We start from the raw sequence: 18,411 nt of genomic DNA on the forward strand, positions 1-18,411 counted from the left end.
GTCTCATTTTGACAATGACACACGGGTAATCCCTTCCTGATTCACTGATATCTTATCAAAACACTCAAAATGATTTTGACATGGACCCTTTGGAACTCACTGTTCTCAGATGGTGGACAACACGGAAGGCATGCCTGGTAGGTGTGGACTGTGAATGGAAACTCTAGTCCTGGTTGTTTGCTATGTCCAGATGTTTTCTCTCCAGATGCAGATGTGTCTGTGCCATGTCTGCAAATTTATTCAGAATTTGCACTTTAGCTAAAGGTCCCAGCCTCCTTAGATCATCCCCTCACCTCTGCTGCAGGAAGCCAAGGAGAACAGGGAGGAGCAGCCCACATGCTCAACAGGTTTTCCAACACTGCTTCAAATTTCTTACTTGTCCCCACCTCTCGTCCCCAGCTCCATCCTGATTCCTCACTTCAAGAGACCATTACCCAGAGTAATGTGTCCAGAGACCTCTCCCAGCCTGTAATGGTTTAATTCCTTCACTGGGCCTCCTTGGGGCCGCTTGTGCTCTGAGGGAACAGGATATTCTCTCTATCTGCTATTCCCTTGGGGAAGTCTGCTCGGTGCCCTCTCCAAGGTTAGAAAGCAAAGCAGAGCCCAAGGGGATGGAGAATGTCTGGGGCCTCCTACTTGGTGTTGGCAATATTCTCCGAGCCTGCGCAGATTCATGGCTAGGTCTCATAGGTGTGACTCAGAACAATGGTGGGTATTTTGGAAGATGGGGATGTCAATGGAGGAGACTTGGTATTTTCATTTCAGGGGAGATAGTCTAGGTAATTAGGGGGGCAACAGTTTTCAGATAGTGGAAAGGTGGGTGTGTGCGCACACACATAAGCATGTGTGTGTTTGTGCTAGTCCAGGGACAAGTGATAAAGGTAGATTAGAGTCTGATGTTGGTTTATGAGGTAGTATCAGGTTCATTGGGTTCAAGGGGTATTGATGATGTCAGGGGCTCTTAAGTTTTGGATTTCCAGTATGAAGTCAGAGTAACATTTTACATGGTTTATCCATTGGGAAAGCTCTTAGACTTGTTCCAGTTTCAGCTGAAGTAGTGGCCCAGCTGATGTGGAGTCATCTGTCCTCTGAAGAGAACCTCTGACTCCTGGGTTAAGGAGGAGTGTGCAGGCATGGCTCTTTGGATGCCGGGAAGCATCCTCAAGAATTTCTGTACAGATCAAAGGAGGTGGGAGCATGCTCAGGAGAAGGACCGGACTTTCTGTTAATCTATATGTTGGGCGTCCTGAAAGTTATCCTCTGAAATACCCTAGTCACATGAAAAAGAACTAGTCGAATGTTTGGCTCCCTTCCTTGTTTGCTCTCTCCTTCACTTTCTTTTTTTTCTTTTTTCTTCCTACTTCATCCTCTCCTGAAAAGAATGGAGTTGTTTAGAAGACACATACAGCAAACAAGAAAATAAATATATTTGGGGCGCCTGGGTGGCGCAGTCGGTTAAGCGTCCGACTTCAGCCAGGTCACGATCTCGCGGTCCGTGAGTTCCAGCCCCGCGTCGGGCTCTGGGCTGATGGCTCAGAGCCTGGAGCCTGTTTCCGATTCTGTGTCTCCCTCTCTCTCTGCCCCTCCCCCGTTCATGCTCTGTCTCTCTCTGTCCCAAAAATAAATAAACGTTGAAAAAGTAGCATCAATTAGGCAGGGTGGCCAGACTTAACAAATAGAAATACAGACAGCCCAGTTAAATTTGAATTTCAGAGCAACTACAAATAATATTTCAGTATAAGTACATTCCGTGCAATTTGGGGACATACGTGCTAAAAAAAAAATGGCTCGTTTAAAAATATATATATATATATTTAACGACTAAATATCTAATTAGAAAATAAATTAAAAATAGCTGAGGGGCAAGACACAAAAAAGCAAAGTGTGGAAGATGATAGACAGTGTGAGGGAGGGCACAAAATCAGAAGGAAGCTCTGATATCCTTGCTGGAAACGCATTTAGCTCTGCGTTCGCTAATGAGCAAAGTGGAGAGGGTAAGAAAGTCATGTATATGACTCTCAGCATCTAAGAGATAGAAGCAAATTGGTTTTGTAGGAGATGCATTACCAATTCTGGCTCTCTGATCTGAGAGAAATATCTCTTGTGGGTTTTCACGAAGAGATTACTGTGCACTGCAAACCAAAGCCTTCTCTATAAGACCCTTAGAGGAAACAGAAAATTCTTCTAACTGCATCAGTGGAGGCTTTGGGGGCATCCTGCCAGGATCCAATTTAGTCAAAGTGATCCTTAGGAGGCCCATAGTGTAGGCAGGTAGGCAGTTCTCTGATGATCTGACTTGCCTCAGTGTTAGTCTTTACTGAAGGACAGCAATTCTTTTTTTTTTGTTAACGTTTATTCATTTTTGAGAGACAGAGACAGAGCGTGAGTGGGGGAGAGGCAGAGAGAGAAGCAGAATCTGAAGCAGGCTACGGGCTCTGAGCTGTCAGCACAGAACCCAATGCGAGGCTTGAACTCACAATGCGAGATCATGACCTGAGCCGAAGTTGGACGCCCAACCAACTGAGCCACCCAGCTGCCCTGACAGCTACTCTTAATGTAGAGACATGCCTGACTCTCCCAGTGCATTGTTAGGCTACAAGAGACTGTGCACCCTCTGACATGGTGTGTACATTTCCTATGTATGTAGAAATGTGCTTTTTTTTTTCTTTCTGGGGATGACATACACTGTTTTCATTAGATTCTCACATGGATCTTGACCTAAAATGGAGCTGTCTACACAGAGCACTGGTGCTTAGGACATTCTCCATGAATGTTGTTTATCTCCACTAGGTTTTTGTTTGTTTGTTTGTTTTATTTTTGAGAGACAGAGAGACAGAGAGAGAGGGAGGGAGAGAGAGAGAGTGGGGGATGGGAAGAGACAGGGAGACACAGAATCTGAAGCAGGCTACAGGCTCTGAGCTGTCAGCACAGAGCCCGATGCGGGGCTCAAACCCTTGAACTGTGAGATCATGATCTGAGCTGAAGTCAGATGCTCAACCAACTAAGCCACCCAGGTACCCCAAATCTCCACTAGGTTTTGATAGTTGTGTTAGTGGTGATGAGTTCTGGATTAGCAGGTGCTCAGAAGTTCACTCCTCTGTGTCTGGTGATGTCTGTCAGCCATGCTGGGCTAGGACTGAGATGTACTTGCCAGGTTAAGAAGTTTAATGAGGACAGGGGCCTTTGCACATTCTAGTTAATGCAATTGGCATCCTGTGGAGTGGGGCAATAGACCCTTGCTTGCTCAGGAGGTTAATTCACCTCTGCTTGGTTGTGAGACTGGAACATTCCCCTGATAAATCCAATCCTCCCATAGAGAGGAATCTGGAATCTGCTCTAACACAATGATCAAGGCCACCAAACTTCTGTGCCCAAAGCAGGGTCACCATAATTTTAGCCTGGAACTTTCTTTTTGTAGCTTTGTTTTTGAATTTCAGAAGTAGTACATGCTCATTCAAATAATTTAGAAGTTTAGTTAGTGAAAGTGAAGAGTCTCCCCTTCAAATCTCAATAGAACTCTTCCCTTTATACACAAACGTGTTTACATACAAATGAAGCCTTGCTATTTGTATTGTTCTGCAACTTCTTCCCCCCATGAAATATTCTATCAGTGCATATAAACAGCACTTATATTAAAAATTTCTAACAACTGGACTACTGACATAAATTAATTTATAAATATAAAACATATATTCCACTTTGTGTCTAACTCAACTTAACTGTATACATCAGGGGTTATGAATTATATGGCCTGCTGGCCAGATTATGCCCACCACCTGTTTTTGTAGTGGAATTTTGCTGGAACACAGAATACTCATTTGCTTACATTTTGTCTGCGACTGCTTTTGCACTACAGTGTCAGGGTTGAATAGTGACAGAGACTGTATAACCTGCAACATATTTACTATCTGGCCTTTTACGGAAAAGTTTGTCAAATCCTGATAAATATTATAGAGTCCCTTAGCAAGTCATTACAAGCTGTCAGCACAGAGCCTGATGTGGGGCTCAAACCCATGAACCATGAGATCATGACCTGAGCTGAAGTCAGACGCTTAACTGACTGAGCCACACAGGTGCCCCACATGTATCACTTTTCTAGAGGTAAATTCACTTCTTTCCCTGGTTAATAAGTCTCCCTGGGTATTATATCAACTGGAAATTTTGGTTTGGTTCCCTAAAAGATATTTTAATTCTGGAAAATATTTTATACCTATGTACCATTTCCATTCATTTTTATAAATTGATGTAAAAATTTTTACTATATAAAGATGAATAGCTGTGACAGAGAGATTAAATAATGCTTAACACATCCTCATTAGTTATTATAACAATGCCACTTTCCTAACCTTCCCAGAAAAAAACACCATTTTCTTGTATACCATACATTTCTTGTAACTGGTGTAATTACTAAAGATCATTCCTCAGCAAACTCTAGTTTCTATCTGGTCTGGGGCATAATTATACTTCATTCAGCAAAAAACAAGTTTTCTATTAACCTAGGATTTAGGTATCATTGTGGAGCACTGTCCATTTGTCTCCCATGGGGATGATCCAAAGTTGATCCTTTACCTGTTCAAAATTACCAATAGTATCGCAGAAAGCCAAATTCCTTTTTTAGAAGTGTCAGTAAACACCATCCTTACCAGTAAAATCTTGCCTTGGTTTAGGCTGGCCATACTGTTCCCACAAATGAACCTCCTCTTGTCTGAGCCTGTAGCACAACTGGCCACTGCTATTTAAATATATCAGATGTTGTTGCTGTCAACATGGCAATTGTTCCTTCCTGGGTGAGGGTGTGTGTTTTTTCCCCGCGGTTATTGACAAACAAGGTGTTGAGTCAGTTTAGTAAAGGCACAGTCCATTCAAATATTGCTTCATCATATTTCTGGGCCAAATGCCAAGTTCAGGCAGTTTACTAGAAGAAAACTCCCTCTGGTGACCATTTAGAATGTAACAGTGAGACTTCAGTATAGTAATTTCTCTTGACTCCACACACTTAATCAAGTTCCTGACTCCTTAACGACCTGTTAGTCCTCAGAGCCAATGCTGTATGATCACAAGTGTTGTTGCCATGAATATTTGTGGTGCAAGACTAATTCAGGTACACTATATTCACCAAAAAAGTGTTATGTTCCTCAAGGAATTGCCAGGTGAGCGTGTTCACATAGCAGGTGCAGTTAAGTTCAAGTATCCCAAAGCCTTCCCACAATTTTTTTCGGAGGGGGGGTACTTTGCAGAGTGAAATCATCATTGATATGTGACAACTCTGTAATGTCAACATTCCCCTCTCGTTCTTAGGTCTCTTCTTTTCTTGTTCTCCCTTCCATTCCTTTTCATGTCTTTAAATCTTAGCTTTAATATGAGATCAAAATATTAAAAAAAACCATTTACCTCTTGGACATCATTGTAATTCCTTGAGTACCTGGTGGTATAGTTTTCCATCCATGTTTATCTGGCAAGTTAAAAGAGCAAATTAAATTCCAACATTTTGGCAGATGACAACAATGTGTGTCCCTCATATACAGGTACTTGCTTTAATAAAGGCGTCATCCTGGTTAAAGAAACATAATGTAGAAGTTGTTAGCTAACAGTCACAGTATTCCCAGTGAGGTTCAAAGGCAGGAATCAAAATGATAAACATAACAACATGGCACTAAAATAATAATTCCAATCTACTATTATCTAGAAAGCTCATCAAGGAACACTGAGTGATGTCTTCCCTTCAAATTGTATGTATAAAGGGCAGTGTGGCTTTGGTCCAACTGTCCTTGGGAAAATGAGTCCTGGGGCATATTCTACTATTGGCCATGACTAAACACTACATATGAGAGAAATAGCTAAGTCTATTACTGTCATGCACTGAGGTGGTTTTTAAGGAAAGAGTGACAACTCCCTTTCCAGCCAGTATTTTCCATTATGTTATTTCTTTTCAACTGCCACAGGTCTCTCTCACTTATTCTAATCATTACTTGTCTTACCTAGACTGGGCTTCACTGGATAGACATCGCTGGTTCAGCTATACTGCCCTCTAGCGGCACGTAGTGGGATTAGGCTCTCTAGAGCTGCTGCTTTTGTTCATTTCTGGGAAGGAGAAGAAAGGCAAAGGATGATGGGCCAATCTCCACTAGTAAAGAGGGAGGCATCACCTATGGTCACTCTTAATTTAGGGCCGCTAGGTGAAGTCATTATCTGGCTCATTTCTCTTTTAAGAATATGCACAAGTTTAGAGGAATTTAAGTTGAATTCTGAGCTGCAATGTCTCCTTCTGGACTGGATGTGCAGATGTTATCTTGGACTCAAGTCAATTGGATTGACAGGACACAGAGGCATTTTGTGAGGTGCAGATAACTTTTGTGAGGTGATAGGTAGCATCATCTCTGTCCCTCTCATTCATACCTCTGAATGTTCCAAATTTTCAAAGATATTTCCCTAATGCTGTCCCTTGTATTCAGATGAAGCACATATTTGCCTGGTGTTAATCTGTCCTGTGCACAGGTGCTGATAGTCCCAAAGCCTCTTCTCATTATCTCCAGGTCATCCAACTTCTTTTAAAATTGAAATGTAGTTTACATCTAGTAAAATAGTGCAAATCTTAAGTGTATACCTTTTACTAATGATTTGTTTATCTAATTCCTGTTAATGAACATTTGACTTGTTTTTAGTCTGCTCTATTATGAATAAAGCTGCTGTGAATATTTTGTACAAGATTTTTTTGCATAGACTTAGGGTTGTTTTATATTTAATTTTATTAGCAATTGCCAAACTGTTTTCAAAAGTGATTACATAATTTCACATTCCCACTATCAATATATGAGAATTTTGGTTGTTCCAAATCCTACAAAAATTGTGTATTGTCTTTTAAATTGTAGCCATTCTTTTGAGTGTTATGTGGTATCACATTATGACTTTAATTTCCATTTACCTGGTAAGTAATTATGCTGAGCATCTTTCACATGCAGTATTGGCCACTTGAATATCTTCTTTTGTAAAGTGTCTTTTCAATTTTTATATCTACTTTTAAACATTAAATTTATGCTTTTACTTTTTGATTTGATTAAGTTCTTATATATTTTAGATATGTTTTTTGTCTGATATATGTAGTGTGAATATTTTTTCCATTTTTACTTTCTTTTTTTAAGTTTATTTATTTATTTTGAGAGAGAGAGAGAGAGAGAGAGAGCTGGGGAGGGGCAGAGAGAGGGAGAGAGAGAGAGAGAGAGAGAGAGCATCTCAGGCAGGCTCTGTGCTGTCAGCGTAGAGCCCGATGCAGGCTACAACTCTCAAACCATGAGATCATGACCTGAGCAGAAATCAAGAGTCAGACGCTTAACTGACTAAGCCACCCAAGTGCCCCTCCATTTTCACTTTCTTAAGGTGACTTTTGATAAGCAAAAGTTTTGAATTTCATGAAATCCACTCAATAATTTTTCTCTTATGTTTAGTTCTTTTGTTTCTTGACTGAGAAATCACTCATGTCAAGGTCACAAATATATTTTTCTATTATTTTTGAATAAAAAAATTTAACAGTTTCAGCCCTTATATTAAATCTATGAGCCACTTTGAATTTATTTTCATGTATGGTGTGCAGTAATTAGTAGGCTAATTGTTTTCTGTGTGCATATGCAGTTGCTCTAGCATAATGTATTGAATGGGTACTCCTTTCTCCACTAAATTGCATTGGCACTTGGTCAAAAGTCAAGTGATTATATAAATAAGTATATATTTCTGTGTTCTCCATTCTGTTACCTTGATCTATTTATCTATTCTACACCACATAAATACTGCACTATATTAATTATGTCAGCTTTGTAGAAATCTTGAAATTTGGTAATGTGTTTCCTCCAACTTTGTGATTTTCCTTCAAGGTATTAGCTGTTCTAGGTTGTTTTAATTTTCATTTAAATTGGGCTTGTCAATTTCTGAGGACAATGACCAGGCTCCTGTGCTGAAATTTGGAGTAAAGTGCATGGAATCAGAGTTCACTCTCCCACAGCTTAAGCAGTAGCAGCCTGGTCACATTTGGTGTAGGGTATCTATAGACTGTGATTAGGGGAGGGAGTCACAAAGGAACATAAATTGCAACGACCTCTTGTTTCTCAATGGAAACACTTGATGCAGTAGGACAATCCAGGTTTATCCTTAAACTTTCAAAAGTTGTGGTTTCTAGAATGTTATATACCATCAAATTATAATTCGAGTGGCAGAACCAAAATATGATGTGTTTCAGATATGCATACACATAGAAAGTTTCTCCTCTTTGGTACCTTGCAAAGAAATTCCTTCACCATTGCATTGGCCATCTGATTTATTAATAGGTTTACATTTAATGTGCTATCAATATTTATTTAAATGAATTAGAGATTACAAGTGTGCATTAATTGGAAATTCTCTCTGTCCCCTACTACACTTACATTCTTACTGCACTGACTATACCCGCATATATATTTATACAATCTTTAAAAACATAATGAATTCATACTTTTATACTTGTTCTATATCTTTATTTTTCCACCTAATGGCTTTTCAAGGAAGTAATAAACATTTATTTGATTCTTTCAACTTGCTACATATTCTTTTTTAAAAAAATACTTTTTGAGAGAGAGAAAGCAAGCAGAGGAGAGGGGCAAAGGGCAGGGGGAGAAAGAGAGAATCTTAAGCAGGCTCCATGCTCAGCACAGAGCCTGATGCAAGAGTTCAATCACATGACCCTGGGATTGTGACCTGAGCCAAAATCAAGAGTTGGATGCTCAACTGACTGAGCCACCCAGGCGTCCCTCAATTTGCTGCATATTCTTACATTCTATGTAACTAATCATAATATCTCCATTCTTCATAGATAAGATTTTTGGTTGTTGCCATTAAAAAAAATTGATGTTTTTATTTATATTTGGGAGAGAGAGAGAGAGAGAGAGAGACCAAGTGGGGGAGGAGCAGAGAGAAAGGGAAACACAGAATATGAAGCAAGCTCTAGGCTCTGAGCTGTCAGCACAGAGCCTGAGCAGGGCTTGAACCCACAAGCAGTAAGACAATGACCTGAGCCAAGGTGGGACGCTTAACCAACTGAGCCACCCAGGTGCCCCGACTGTTTTGCCAATTTTTATCTGTAATAACTGGAAATCAGTGAAAAAATGTATGTCAATATCCAATATACTTTTATGATACTATTTCCATAGGTTAGAACCCGAAGAGTGGGAGTTTCTAGAATAAAGTATTAAATCACATATTTTTAAACATATATGTTTAGGGATAGATGGAGGAAAGAGAGGTTCCAACTTCCTCCTTGTGGAATGGATAACTTTCATATAATCACTTTTGGTTCTTGTTCTTTCTGGCTATTACCATTTTTAAGTTGTATAGTAAAAAAATAAGAGGAAATATAAGAGAAATAAGGCCACAACAACGTAATCAAGAATAGAAAGATAAGGAGCACATGGGTGGCTCGGTCAATTAAGCATCTGACTTCAACTCAGGTCATGATCTCACAGTCATGAGTTTAAGCCTTGTGTCAGTCTCTGTGCTGACAGCTCAGAGCCTGGAGCCTGCTTCAGATTCTGTGTCTCTCTTTCTCTCTGCCTCTCCCCCACTTGCTCTCTCTCAAAAATAAATGGACATTAAATTTTTTTTAAAAGAATAGAAAGATAAGAGTAAAGGCAAAATTTAATTTTTAAGCAAGAATAAGTTTTTTTTTTTTAATTTTTTTTTCAACGTTTATTTATTTTTGGGACAGAGAGAGACAGAGCATGAACGGGGTAGGGGCAGAGAGAGAGGGAGACACAGAATCGGAAACAGGCTCCAGGCTCTGAGCCATCAGCCCAGAGCCCGACGCGGGGCTCGAACTCACGGACCGCGAGATCGTGACCTGGCTGAAGTCGGACGCTTAACCGACTGCGCCACCCAGGCACCCCTAAGCAAGAATAAGTTTTATGAAAGAAAAAAAATAAGAAATTATAAAAATCCTCATAAGAAAATTAGCTAAAATTTAATTCCTCTCCTCCCCTTCCCTCTCTCTCTCTATTCTTTCTCCCTTGAAATGTTTACAAAGATATTCAACAGCTGTAAATTAGGTAATCGTTTTCAGCAATATACTGAAATGTGAAAGGTATTGGAGAGTAAGTCTTAATAAAAGGACAGCAATTTTTTCAGGAAATATTAGTTGGAGATGGTTAGTTTAAAGTATTATTTAGAGGATGAGAATGTGATGAATCTTTGTGAGGAAGTTGAGGAATAGTAAGGAAGAGTATGATTTAAAAAGAGCGGGGGACAATTGTGGGCTGTCATCAATGCATGTGATCACCCACAATAGCCGTGTCTCACATGGATTAAAAAAAACTAACCTCTAGCAGTTCAGTTGTTCACCAAGATCTAGCAGATATTAGATTCAAGTGAAGCAGATTCCACTTGTGGGTTTGTCAAGAGGGTGCTGCCTGGGATTTCCTCCTGCCCATCAGCTTCCTCAGGCCCTGTTTCAGGTCTTTGTTTCTCAGGCTATAGATAAAAGGGTTCAGCATGGAGGTAAGAACTGTGTAGACAAGTGTTGCTATGTGGTCCCTGGCAGTGTAGGTCGACAGGGGCTGTAAATAGACATAGAAGATGCTTCCATAAAAGAGGGTTACCACAGTGAGGTGAGAGCCACAGGTGGAGAAGGCTTTGCGTTTCCCAGCAGCTGAGGGGATCTTGAGAACTGTGATGAGGATTCGTATGTAAGAGAAAGTGATGCACAGAAAGGGGGTCACCAAAACAACAGAGCCTTCTGACATTATCACAATTTCATTGAGAAATGTGGAGGAGCAGGACAATTTCATCAGGGGACTGAGGTCACAGAGGAAGTGATGGATAACATTGTTGTCACAGAAGGTGAGACGATTCAGTAGCAGTGTGTGTAAGAGTGAGTGGAGGTGAGGAAGTGAGCAGGAAAAGGCCACCAGCAGGACACAGCGGTGGTGTTTCATGGTGGTGACATAGTGGAAGGGGTCACAGATGGCCACATAGCGGTCAAAGGCCATGACCGCCAGGAGGTAGCTGTCAGTGTTGCCCAGAGCATAAATAAAATACATTTGTGTCAGACACCCAGCATAGGAGATGGTCTTCTCTGACAGGAAGCTCAGTAGCATCCTGGGGACAATGGTTGTTGTAAAGCAAATGTCAGTGAAGGACAGGAAACTCAGGAAGAAATACATGGGGGTCTGGAGCTGGGGGTCAGAGTGGATGGCAAGGATGATGAGCAGGTTCCCTGTTATGGTGACCAGGTACATGGTGAGGAAAAGGATAAAGAGTGGCTTCTGGTCCTCAGGCTGGGAGGAGAGTCCCAGGAGGATGAACTCAGAAACACTGCTGGTTTGGTTGACTCTTTCCATTGACTTGAGTCTAGTTATATACAAGACGTTTATTTTTTTACCATACTGTAAGTCCAGAGCCCAAATCCTGAGAACCCAGCAAGTCTGTTTTTTCTCTGGTTGCGATTAGTTGCTCTGTAGGGACAGCTTATTAGTCTCATGGTTCTTGATGTGGTCCTTCCTTCCCAAATCCATGGGCATCACAAGGGCCTTATATTGAAGGCTGGAGGGATAGAAGAATTTACCTTTAGAAACCATATATGTATGCAAAAATACCTATGAAAACATATTAATTATATATATTAACTGTTGACATATATGTGCTTTTTCTCAGTCATATCCAATTACCCGGTGATAGATATCAAAGTGGCCTCCATTTATTGCTACTACAAAAGTTTCTGCAATGAGAGATCTTCAATAAACAAAGAGTTTTAAATCAAGTCTTTGGAGTCAGCATATTCATCGATATCTCACCAATGAACATATTACATAGAGGTTCTCAAAGTTTGAGACATTGTTTATTTATATATTCGTTGTTGCCATAAAAATCTCTGCAACGAACATGCTTATATCATGAAAGTGTTTGAAATAATTTCTTTAGAAGCAGCATATTCTTTCACACCTTTTCAATGACCCATTTACATTAGATTTTCATGCATTAAAAATTCTTATTCTATATTAATATATTCATTTATTTAATGTTGAAATATCAATATATTAATTCATTTAACAGTTAAATGCTGTACAGATATTAACAATTCTATAATGTCATGTACATCATGGTGATTATAGTTATAACATTGTATTGCATATTCCAAACTTGCTAAGACAGTAAATCTTTAAAAAAAATGCTTACAATGCAATCGTAAATTGCTAAACATCTTTATACCTCAGATTCACTATGTATGATATTGGACACAAATATTCACATGCTCATGAGAATTTAGTGAGAAATGAGAAGACAGAAGAGAGACAAGCATATTGTGAACACTCAGGAGAAACCTTTAAAAAATTTTTTTTAAATGTTTATTTACTTTTGAGAGAAAGAGAGAGACAGAGGCATGAGTGGGGGAGGGGCAGAGAGAGGGATACACCAAATCCAAAGCAGGCTCCAGGATGCAAGCTGTCAGCACAGAGCCTGATGAGGGGCTCAAGCTCACAGACAGTGAGATCATGACCTGAGCTGAAGTCGGACACTTAACTGACTGAGCCACCCAGGCGCCCCAGGAGAAACTCTTGATCATCATCAATCCCCTTGTTGCTTTCCCTTATCTGCTATGACTGGTTGTCCTCAAAATCAATTAACTCACATGCTTGAAGTATCATATCCCTCACTGCCAAGTTGTCAGGCTAACCTCATGATTTTGTAAGATCTTATGGAAGGATGATTTGTTTAGGCATTGAATGATCTGAGTGAACCAGTAGTTAAAGTTAAAACAATAACCAATATTATTGAAAATGTACTACATGTCAAGCTTGTGCTAAGCACCTCACAAATTCCCACAATGAGGGATCACAATGTATGTGTTGTTATCAGAAGCCTGAGGCTTAGACTGAAGTGGTTTGCTCAAGGTCACTAAGTAAGTGAGTAGCAATCAGGATTTGAACTCCAAGCTGAATCACTCTGAAGCTCATGCTCTTAACCCTCAGGCTACACCTCCTCATGTCTCGTATATATACTGTCTGTCACAATCACACACAGGCACTGTTTTCCTCATTGTGTCATTTCCTAAGTGACCTCCCTTTCTTTCCCTCTTAACTGATAAGCCTCCTTCTCCCATGTTCAGAATCTATCCTTGTAGTGGCTGAAGAGGTGACCAATATTTCTGTGTTACACAGAGAGTGGATTTGAAATTTTGAACATCTATGATTAAATGGCCAAATCAGGTGGAAAAAATTGGCCATGCATGTCTGGAGCATGTCTGGCATGGAGAGTTGTGGTTGGTGCTGGACAGTGTCCTGGAGTTAAGACAAAAGATGGGGGCTTGATTTATCCTCTGTCACTTGCTCATGAGCTGAATCCTAATGTTTTATGAATAGCAAATGAGATACCATGGCTGCAAAAACAGTTTGTTAAACACAGGTCAATATTAAAAAGTGAGCCATCTGTGAAAAGGCTGCCTGGGGAATTAAGAAATTAGTGGAGATTTGGTTTAATTAATGATGTTGGGTGCTCCAGGTCATAAGTGAGAGGATCACCTATTCTGACAACTAGAAAAAAGGAAGGTCTTGAATCTGAGAATCAGGAAGAACAGTTCTCAAACACAGGGTAAGTGTGTAAGACTGGGAATACATTAGTTTCCTTTCCTTTTCTTTCTTTCTTTCTTTCTTTCTTTCTTTCTTTCTTTCTTTCTTTCTTTCTTTCTTTCTTTCTTTCTTTCTTTCTCTTTCCCTCCCTTCCTCCCTTCCTCCCTCCCTTCCTCCCTTCCTCCCTTCCTTCCTTCCTTCCTTCCTTCCTTCCTTCCTTCCTTCCTTCCTTCCTGTGTTTTGCTTCTAGCAAAGCACATAGGGTAGATGATCTAGAGGTCAAACTGGATAGACTGAAAACCACAAGCTGGGTGGAGGTTTTAGATGGACCCTATGACCACTTAATCCACACAATAGTTGAAATCCTCAGGGAGGAAAGAGTGCCAGAGGTTGGAGGAGCCAAGAGGGTGGCCAGCTTACTGAAGCTCACCTCCAGATCCAGATGCTGTTCTTGCCTTCCATTTTCTCCAGAAGCTGGTCTGCACCACATCTGGTACTCAGCTGCAAGTCTGCTTCTCAGCCAAGCACAGCCCCCTCATGTTTCTCCCATGACACTCTGGGCTGATTAACAAGGAGAGGAACAGGAAAGGCGGGGGAGCTGATGTGCTACTTGGAAGGGATAGCACGTTTCCCCACACTGGCCTCCAATCCCTCAAGTCTGGCCCCCAGCATGCTGCTGCTTTCCCAGCTCCCCATTTCAGAAGGCAGAGACGTCTTGACTCAAGGGGCAAGGACCGTCTTGATGGCAGAAGCTCAGGCAGCATGCGTCTCCTGAGTCTGAGCTCTGCTCTGCTGGCCTCGGGGGCCCTTGTTAGGCTGAAGGAGTTGTGGTGTGATGACCTCTCAAGGGAGCTGGTCCTGTGATTGCTCTAGGCAGAGCAAGCAGACTGGAAATCACACCTAGCATGGCTGACTCAAGGGAACAGGGGAGACCTGAGGCTTTCTGTTTTGATGTGGGGCTCCTCCCAGAGCCACTTAACCTCACTGCAACATCTCAAGGGTGTGCTTTAGTGTCCCCAACTCGGGGTTATCAGGGGTGGACAAATATTTACGTGGGTGAATATTTTTATGTTTGGGGATGCAGGTGTGGACCGAGGTATATTCTAGAACAGGGAGGTGGCAGTTTCTAGGGGATTCAGTGAGGGTAGATCAGTGGTATGTATGTGTGTTCCAGTGTCTTGGCAGGCATGTGGATCCAATTATTTTTTTTACTGTGTGGGATTAGTTTAATGTCAGTTGATGTATGTTTAAAGCACAGGGTATGCAATGGTTGTTGTCATATTTAGCTAAGGGACTTTGGAAAAATAGTGTATGTGTTTTCAGAGTTTAGGCTCAGAGCAGTCTTTTAAGGGTTAGTGTTGAAGAAAGAAGATTAAAAAATTTTTTTTAATGTTTATTTATTTGAGAGAGAGAGAGAGAGAGAGAGAGAGAATGAGTGGGGGAGGGGCAGAGAGAGAGGGAGACACAGAATCTGAAGCAGGCTCCAGGCTCTGAGCTGTCAGCACAGAGCCAGATGTGGCGCTCAAACCCATGAACTGCAAGATCATGACCTGAGCCAAAGCCGGAGGCTCAACTGACTGAGCCACCCAGGCGCCCCAGAAGAAAGAAGATTTTAACAGATTGCTGGCCTTGCCAGTAAGTTAGTTGCTTTTAACAAATTACTTAGCCTGCATAATAGAGCCTCAGTTTTCATCTGAAAAATGAGGATAATGACTCATCCTGGCATTGAAACCAGATAGAAAATTTCCTTTGGAATTTTATAGACAGAATATTGTATACCATGGTGAACACTATCCATAACAAGATGTAGGAAATGAAACACATTTTGCTGTTGTCGCAATACATGTGTGTGTCTGCTTCCTTAGCCTCAAGGTTAATTTTTCAGCTTTAATCTGTGTATTAGAGTAGGTACTACAGAGATAGAAAGTCCTGGATTTTTACTCCTGCCTCCTCCTCTTACTAGTCATGTGGCTGTCCTTTCTAATCATTCATTCAACTTTTTCTCATTCTTTCTTCTTCCTCCCTCCCTCCCTCTCTCCCTCCCTCTCCCTCCCCATTCCTCCCTCTCTGCCTCCCTTTCCTTCCTTCCTCCTTTCCTTCTTCCCTCCCTTTCTCCCTCCTTCCCTCCATTTCAGTTCCTTTTCTTCTTCTTCTTCTCCTCCCCCCCTCCTCCTTCTCCTCCTTCTTCTTTATATTTTAGTTAGCATACAGTGCAATGTTAGTTTCAGGAGTAGAATTCAGTGATTCATCACTTACATACAACACCCAGTGCTCATCACAAGTGACCTTCTTAATACCCATCACTCATCCAGCCCACCCCTCCCTCACCCACCTCCCTCCACCAACCTTCAGTTTGTTCTCTATTAAGAGTCTCTTGTGGGGGCACCTGGGTGGCTCAGTCAGTAAAGTGTCTGACTTTGCTTCAGGTCATGATCTCACAGTTCATGAGTTTGAGACCTGCATTGGACTAGCTGCCGTCAGTGTAGGGCTTGGAGCCTGCTGGATTCTGTGTCTCCTTCTCTCTGCCCCTCCCCTGATTGTGCTCTCTCTGTCTCTCAAAAATAAATAAACATAAAAAAATTAAAAAAGAGTCTCTTGTGGTTTATTTCCTTTTCTTATCTTTCCCCCCTCCCATATATTCATCTGTTTTATTTCTTAAATTATGTATATGAATGAAATCATATATTTGTATTTATGATTGATTTATTTCACTTAACATAATAGATTCTAGCTCCATCCGTGTCATTGCAAATGGCAAGATTTATTTTTTTGATGGCTGAGTAATATTCCATTATATGTATATACCACATCTTCTTTATTCATTCATCAGTCAATGGACATTTGGGCTCTCTCCATAGTTTGGCTATTGTTGATAATGTTGCTATAAACATTGGGGTGCATGTACCTCTTGGAGTTTGTATTTTTGTATCCAATGGGTAAATACCTAGTAGTGCAATTGCTGGGTTGTAGGGTAGTTCTATTTTTAGTTTTTTGAGGCGCCTCCATACTGCTCTCCAGAATGGCTTCACCAGTTTGCATTCCCACCAACAGTGCAAGAGGGTTCCCCTTTCTCTGCATCCTCGCCAACATCTGTTTATCTACAGTTATTAATTTTAGCCATTCTGACAGGTGCAACTTGGTATCTCGTTGTGGTTTTGATTTGTATTTCTCTGATGGTGAGTGATGTGGAGCATCTTTACATGTGTCTGTTGGCCATTGGGATGTCTTCTTCGGACAAGTGTCTATTCATGTCTTCTGCCCATTTCTTCACTATATTATTATTTTTTGGGGGGGATGTTGTATTTGGTAAGTTCTTTATAGATTTTAGATACAACATTTTAACTAATATGTTGTTTGCAAATATCTTCTCCCATTCTATCAGTTGCCTTTCAGTTTTGTTGGTTGTTTCCTTCTCTCTGCAGAAGCTTTTTATCTTAATGGTGTCTCAATAGTTCATTTTTGTTTTTATTTCTCTTGCCTCCAGAGACATGTCTAGTAAGAAGTTGCTGTGGCCAAGGTTACTGCCTGTGGTCTCCTCTAGGATTTTGATGGTTTCCTGTCTCACATTTAGGTCTTTCATCCATTTTGAATTTATTTTTGTGTATGGTGTAAGAAAGTGGCCCAGTTTCATTCTTCTGCATGTTGCTGTCCAGTTTTCCCAACATCATTTGCTTTCAGCTGTTTTTGTGTCAGTACCATACTGTCTTGATGATTACAGCTTTGTAATACAGCTTGACGTCCGGAAATGTGATGCCTCCAGCTTTGGCTTTCTTTTTCAACATTACTTTGGCTCTTTGGGATCTTTTCTGATTCCATACAAATTGTAGAATTATTTGTTCAAGCCCTGTGAAGAATGCTGTTGTTATTTTGATAGGATTACATTGTATGTGTAGATTACTTGGGTAGTATTGACATTTTAACAATATTTGTTCTTCCAATCCACGAGTATTGAATGCTTTTCCATTTCTTTCTGTTTTCTTCAATTTCTTTCATGAGCTTTCTATAGTTTTCAGTGTACAGATCTTTTACCTCTTTGGTTAGGTTTTATTCCTAGGTATTTTATAGTTGTTGATACAATTGTAAATGGGATCAATTCCTTGATTTCTTTTTCTGCTTCTTTATTATTGGTGTATAGAAATGCAACTGATTTCTGTACATTGATTTCATATCCTGTGACTTTGGTGAATTAATGTTTGAGTTCTAGCTGTTTTTTGGTGGAGTCTTTTGGCTTTTCCCCATAGAGTATCATGTTGTCTGCAAACAGTGAAAGTTTGGCTTCTTCCTTTCCATTTTGGATGCCTTTTATTTCTTTTTGTTGTCTGATTGTTGAGGCTAGGACTTCCAGCACCATGTTGAACAACAGTGGTAAGAGTGGACATCCCTGTCATGTTCCTGATCTTAAGGGGAAAGCTCTCAGTGTTTCCCCATTGAGGACAATATTAGCTGTGGGTCTTTTGTATATGGCCTTCATGATCTTGAGGTATATTCCTTCTATCCCTACTTTCTTGAGGGTTTTTATGAAGAAAGGATACTACGTTTTGTCAAATATTTTTTCTTCATCTATTGAGAGGATCATATAGGTCTTACCCTTTTATTAATGTGATGTATTACATTGATTGATTTGTGGATATTGAACCACCCCTGAAGCCCAGGAATAAATCCCACTTGATTGTGGTGAATAATTCTTTTAATGCATTGTTGGATTTGGTTTGCTAGTATCTTGTTGAGAATTTTTGCATCCATGCTCATCAGGGGGATTGATCTGTAATTCTCCTTGTTAGTGGGGTCTCTAGCTGGTTTTGGAATCAAGGTAATGCTGGCCTCATAGAAG

General features: G+C 40.6%; 1 protein-coding gene across 1 annotated transcript; it reads right to left on the bottom strand.

The window, feature by feature from the left end:
- Positions 1–10,349: 10,349 nt before the first annotated feature.
- LOC122475364 (olfactory receptor 1L8-like) lies at positions 10,350–11,354 on the bottom strand. The gene has a single exon (XM_043567290.1). It carries the CDS (start codon positions 11,352–11,354, stop codon positions 10,410–10,412), a length of 945 nt encoding a protein of 314 aa, XP_043423225.1. The 3' UTR covers positions 10,350–10,409.
- Positions 11,355–18,411: the final 7,057 nt, after the last annotated feature.

This window comes from Prionailurus bengalensis, chromosome D4 (assembly GCF_016509475.1).
Source record: "Prionailurus bengalensis isolate Pbe53 chromosome D4, Fcat_Pben_1.1_paternal_pri, whole genome shotgun sequence".
Classification (NCBI taxonomy): domain Eukaryota; kingdom Metazoa; phylum Chordata; class Mammalia; order Carnivora; family Felidae; genus Prionailurus; species Prionailurus bengalensis.

Coding starts and splice junctions, on each gene's coding strand:
- LOC122475364 (XM_043567290.1), bottom strand. CDS start 11,354: ATGGAAAGAGTCAACCAAACCAGCAGTGTTTCTGAGTTCATCCTCCTG.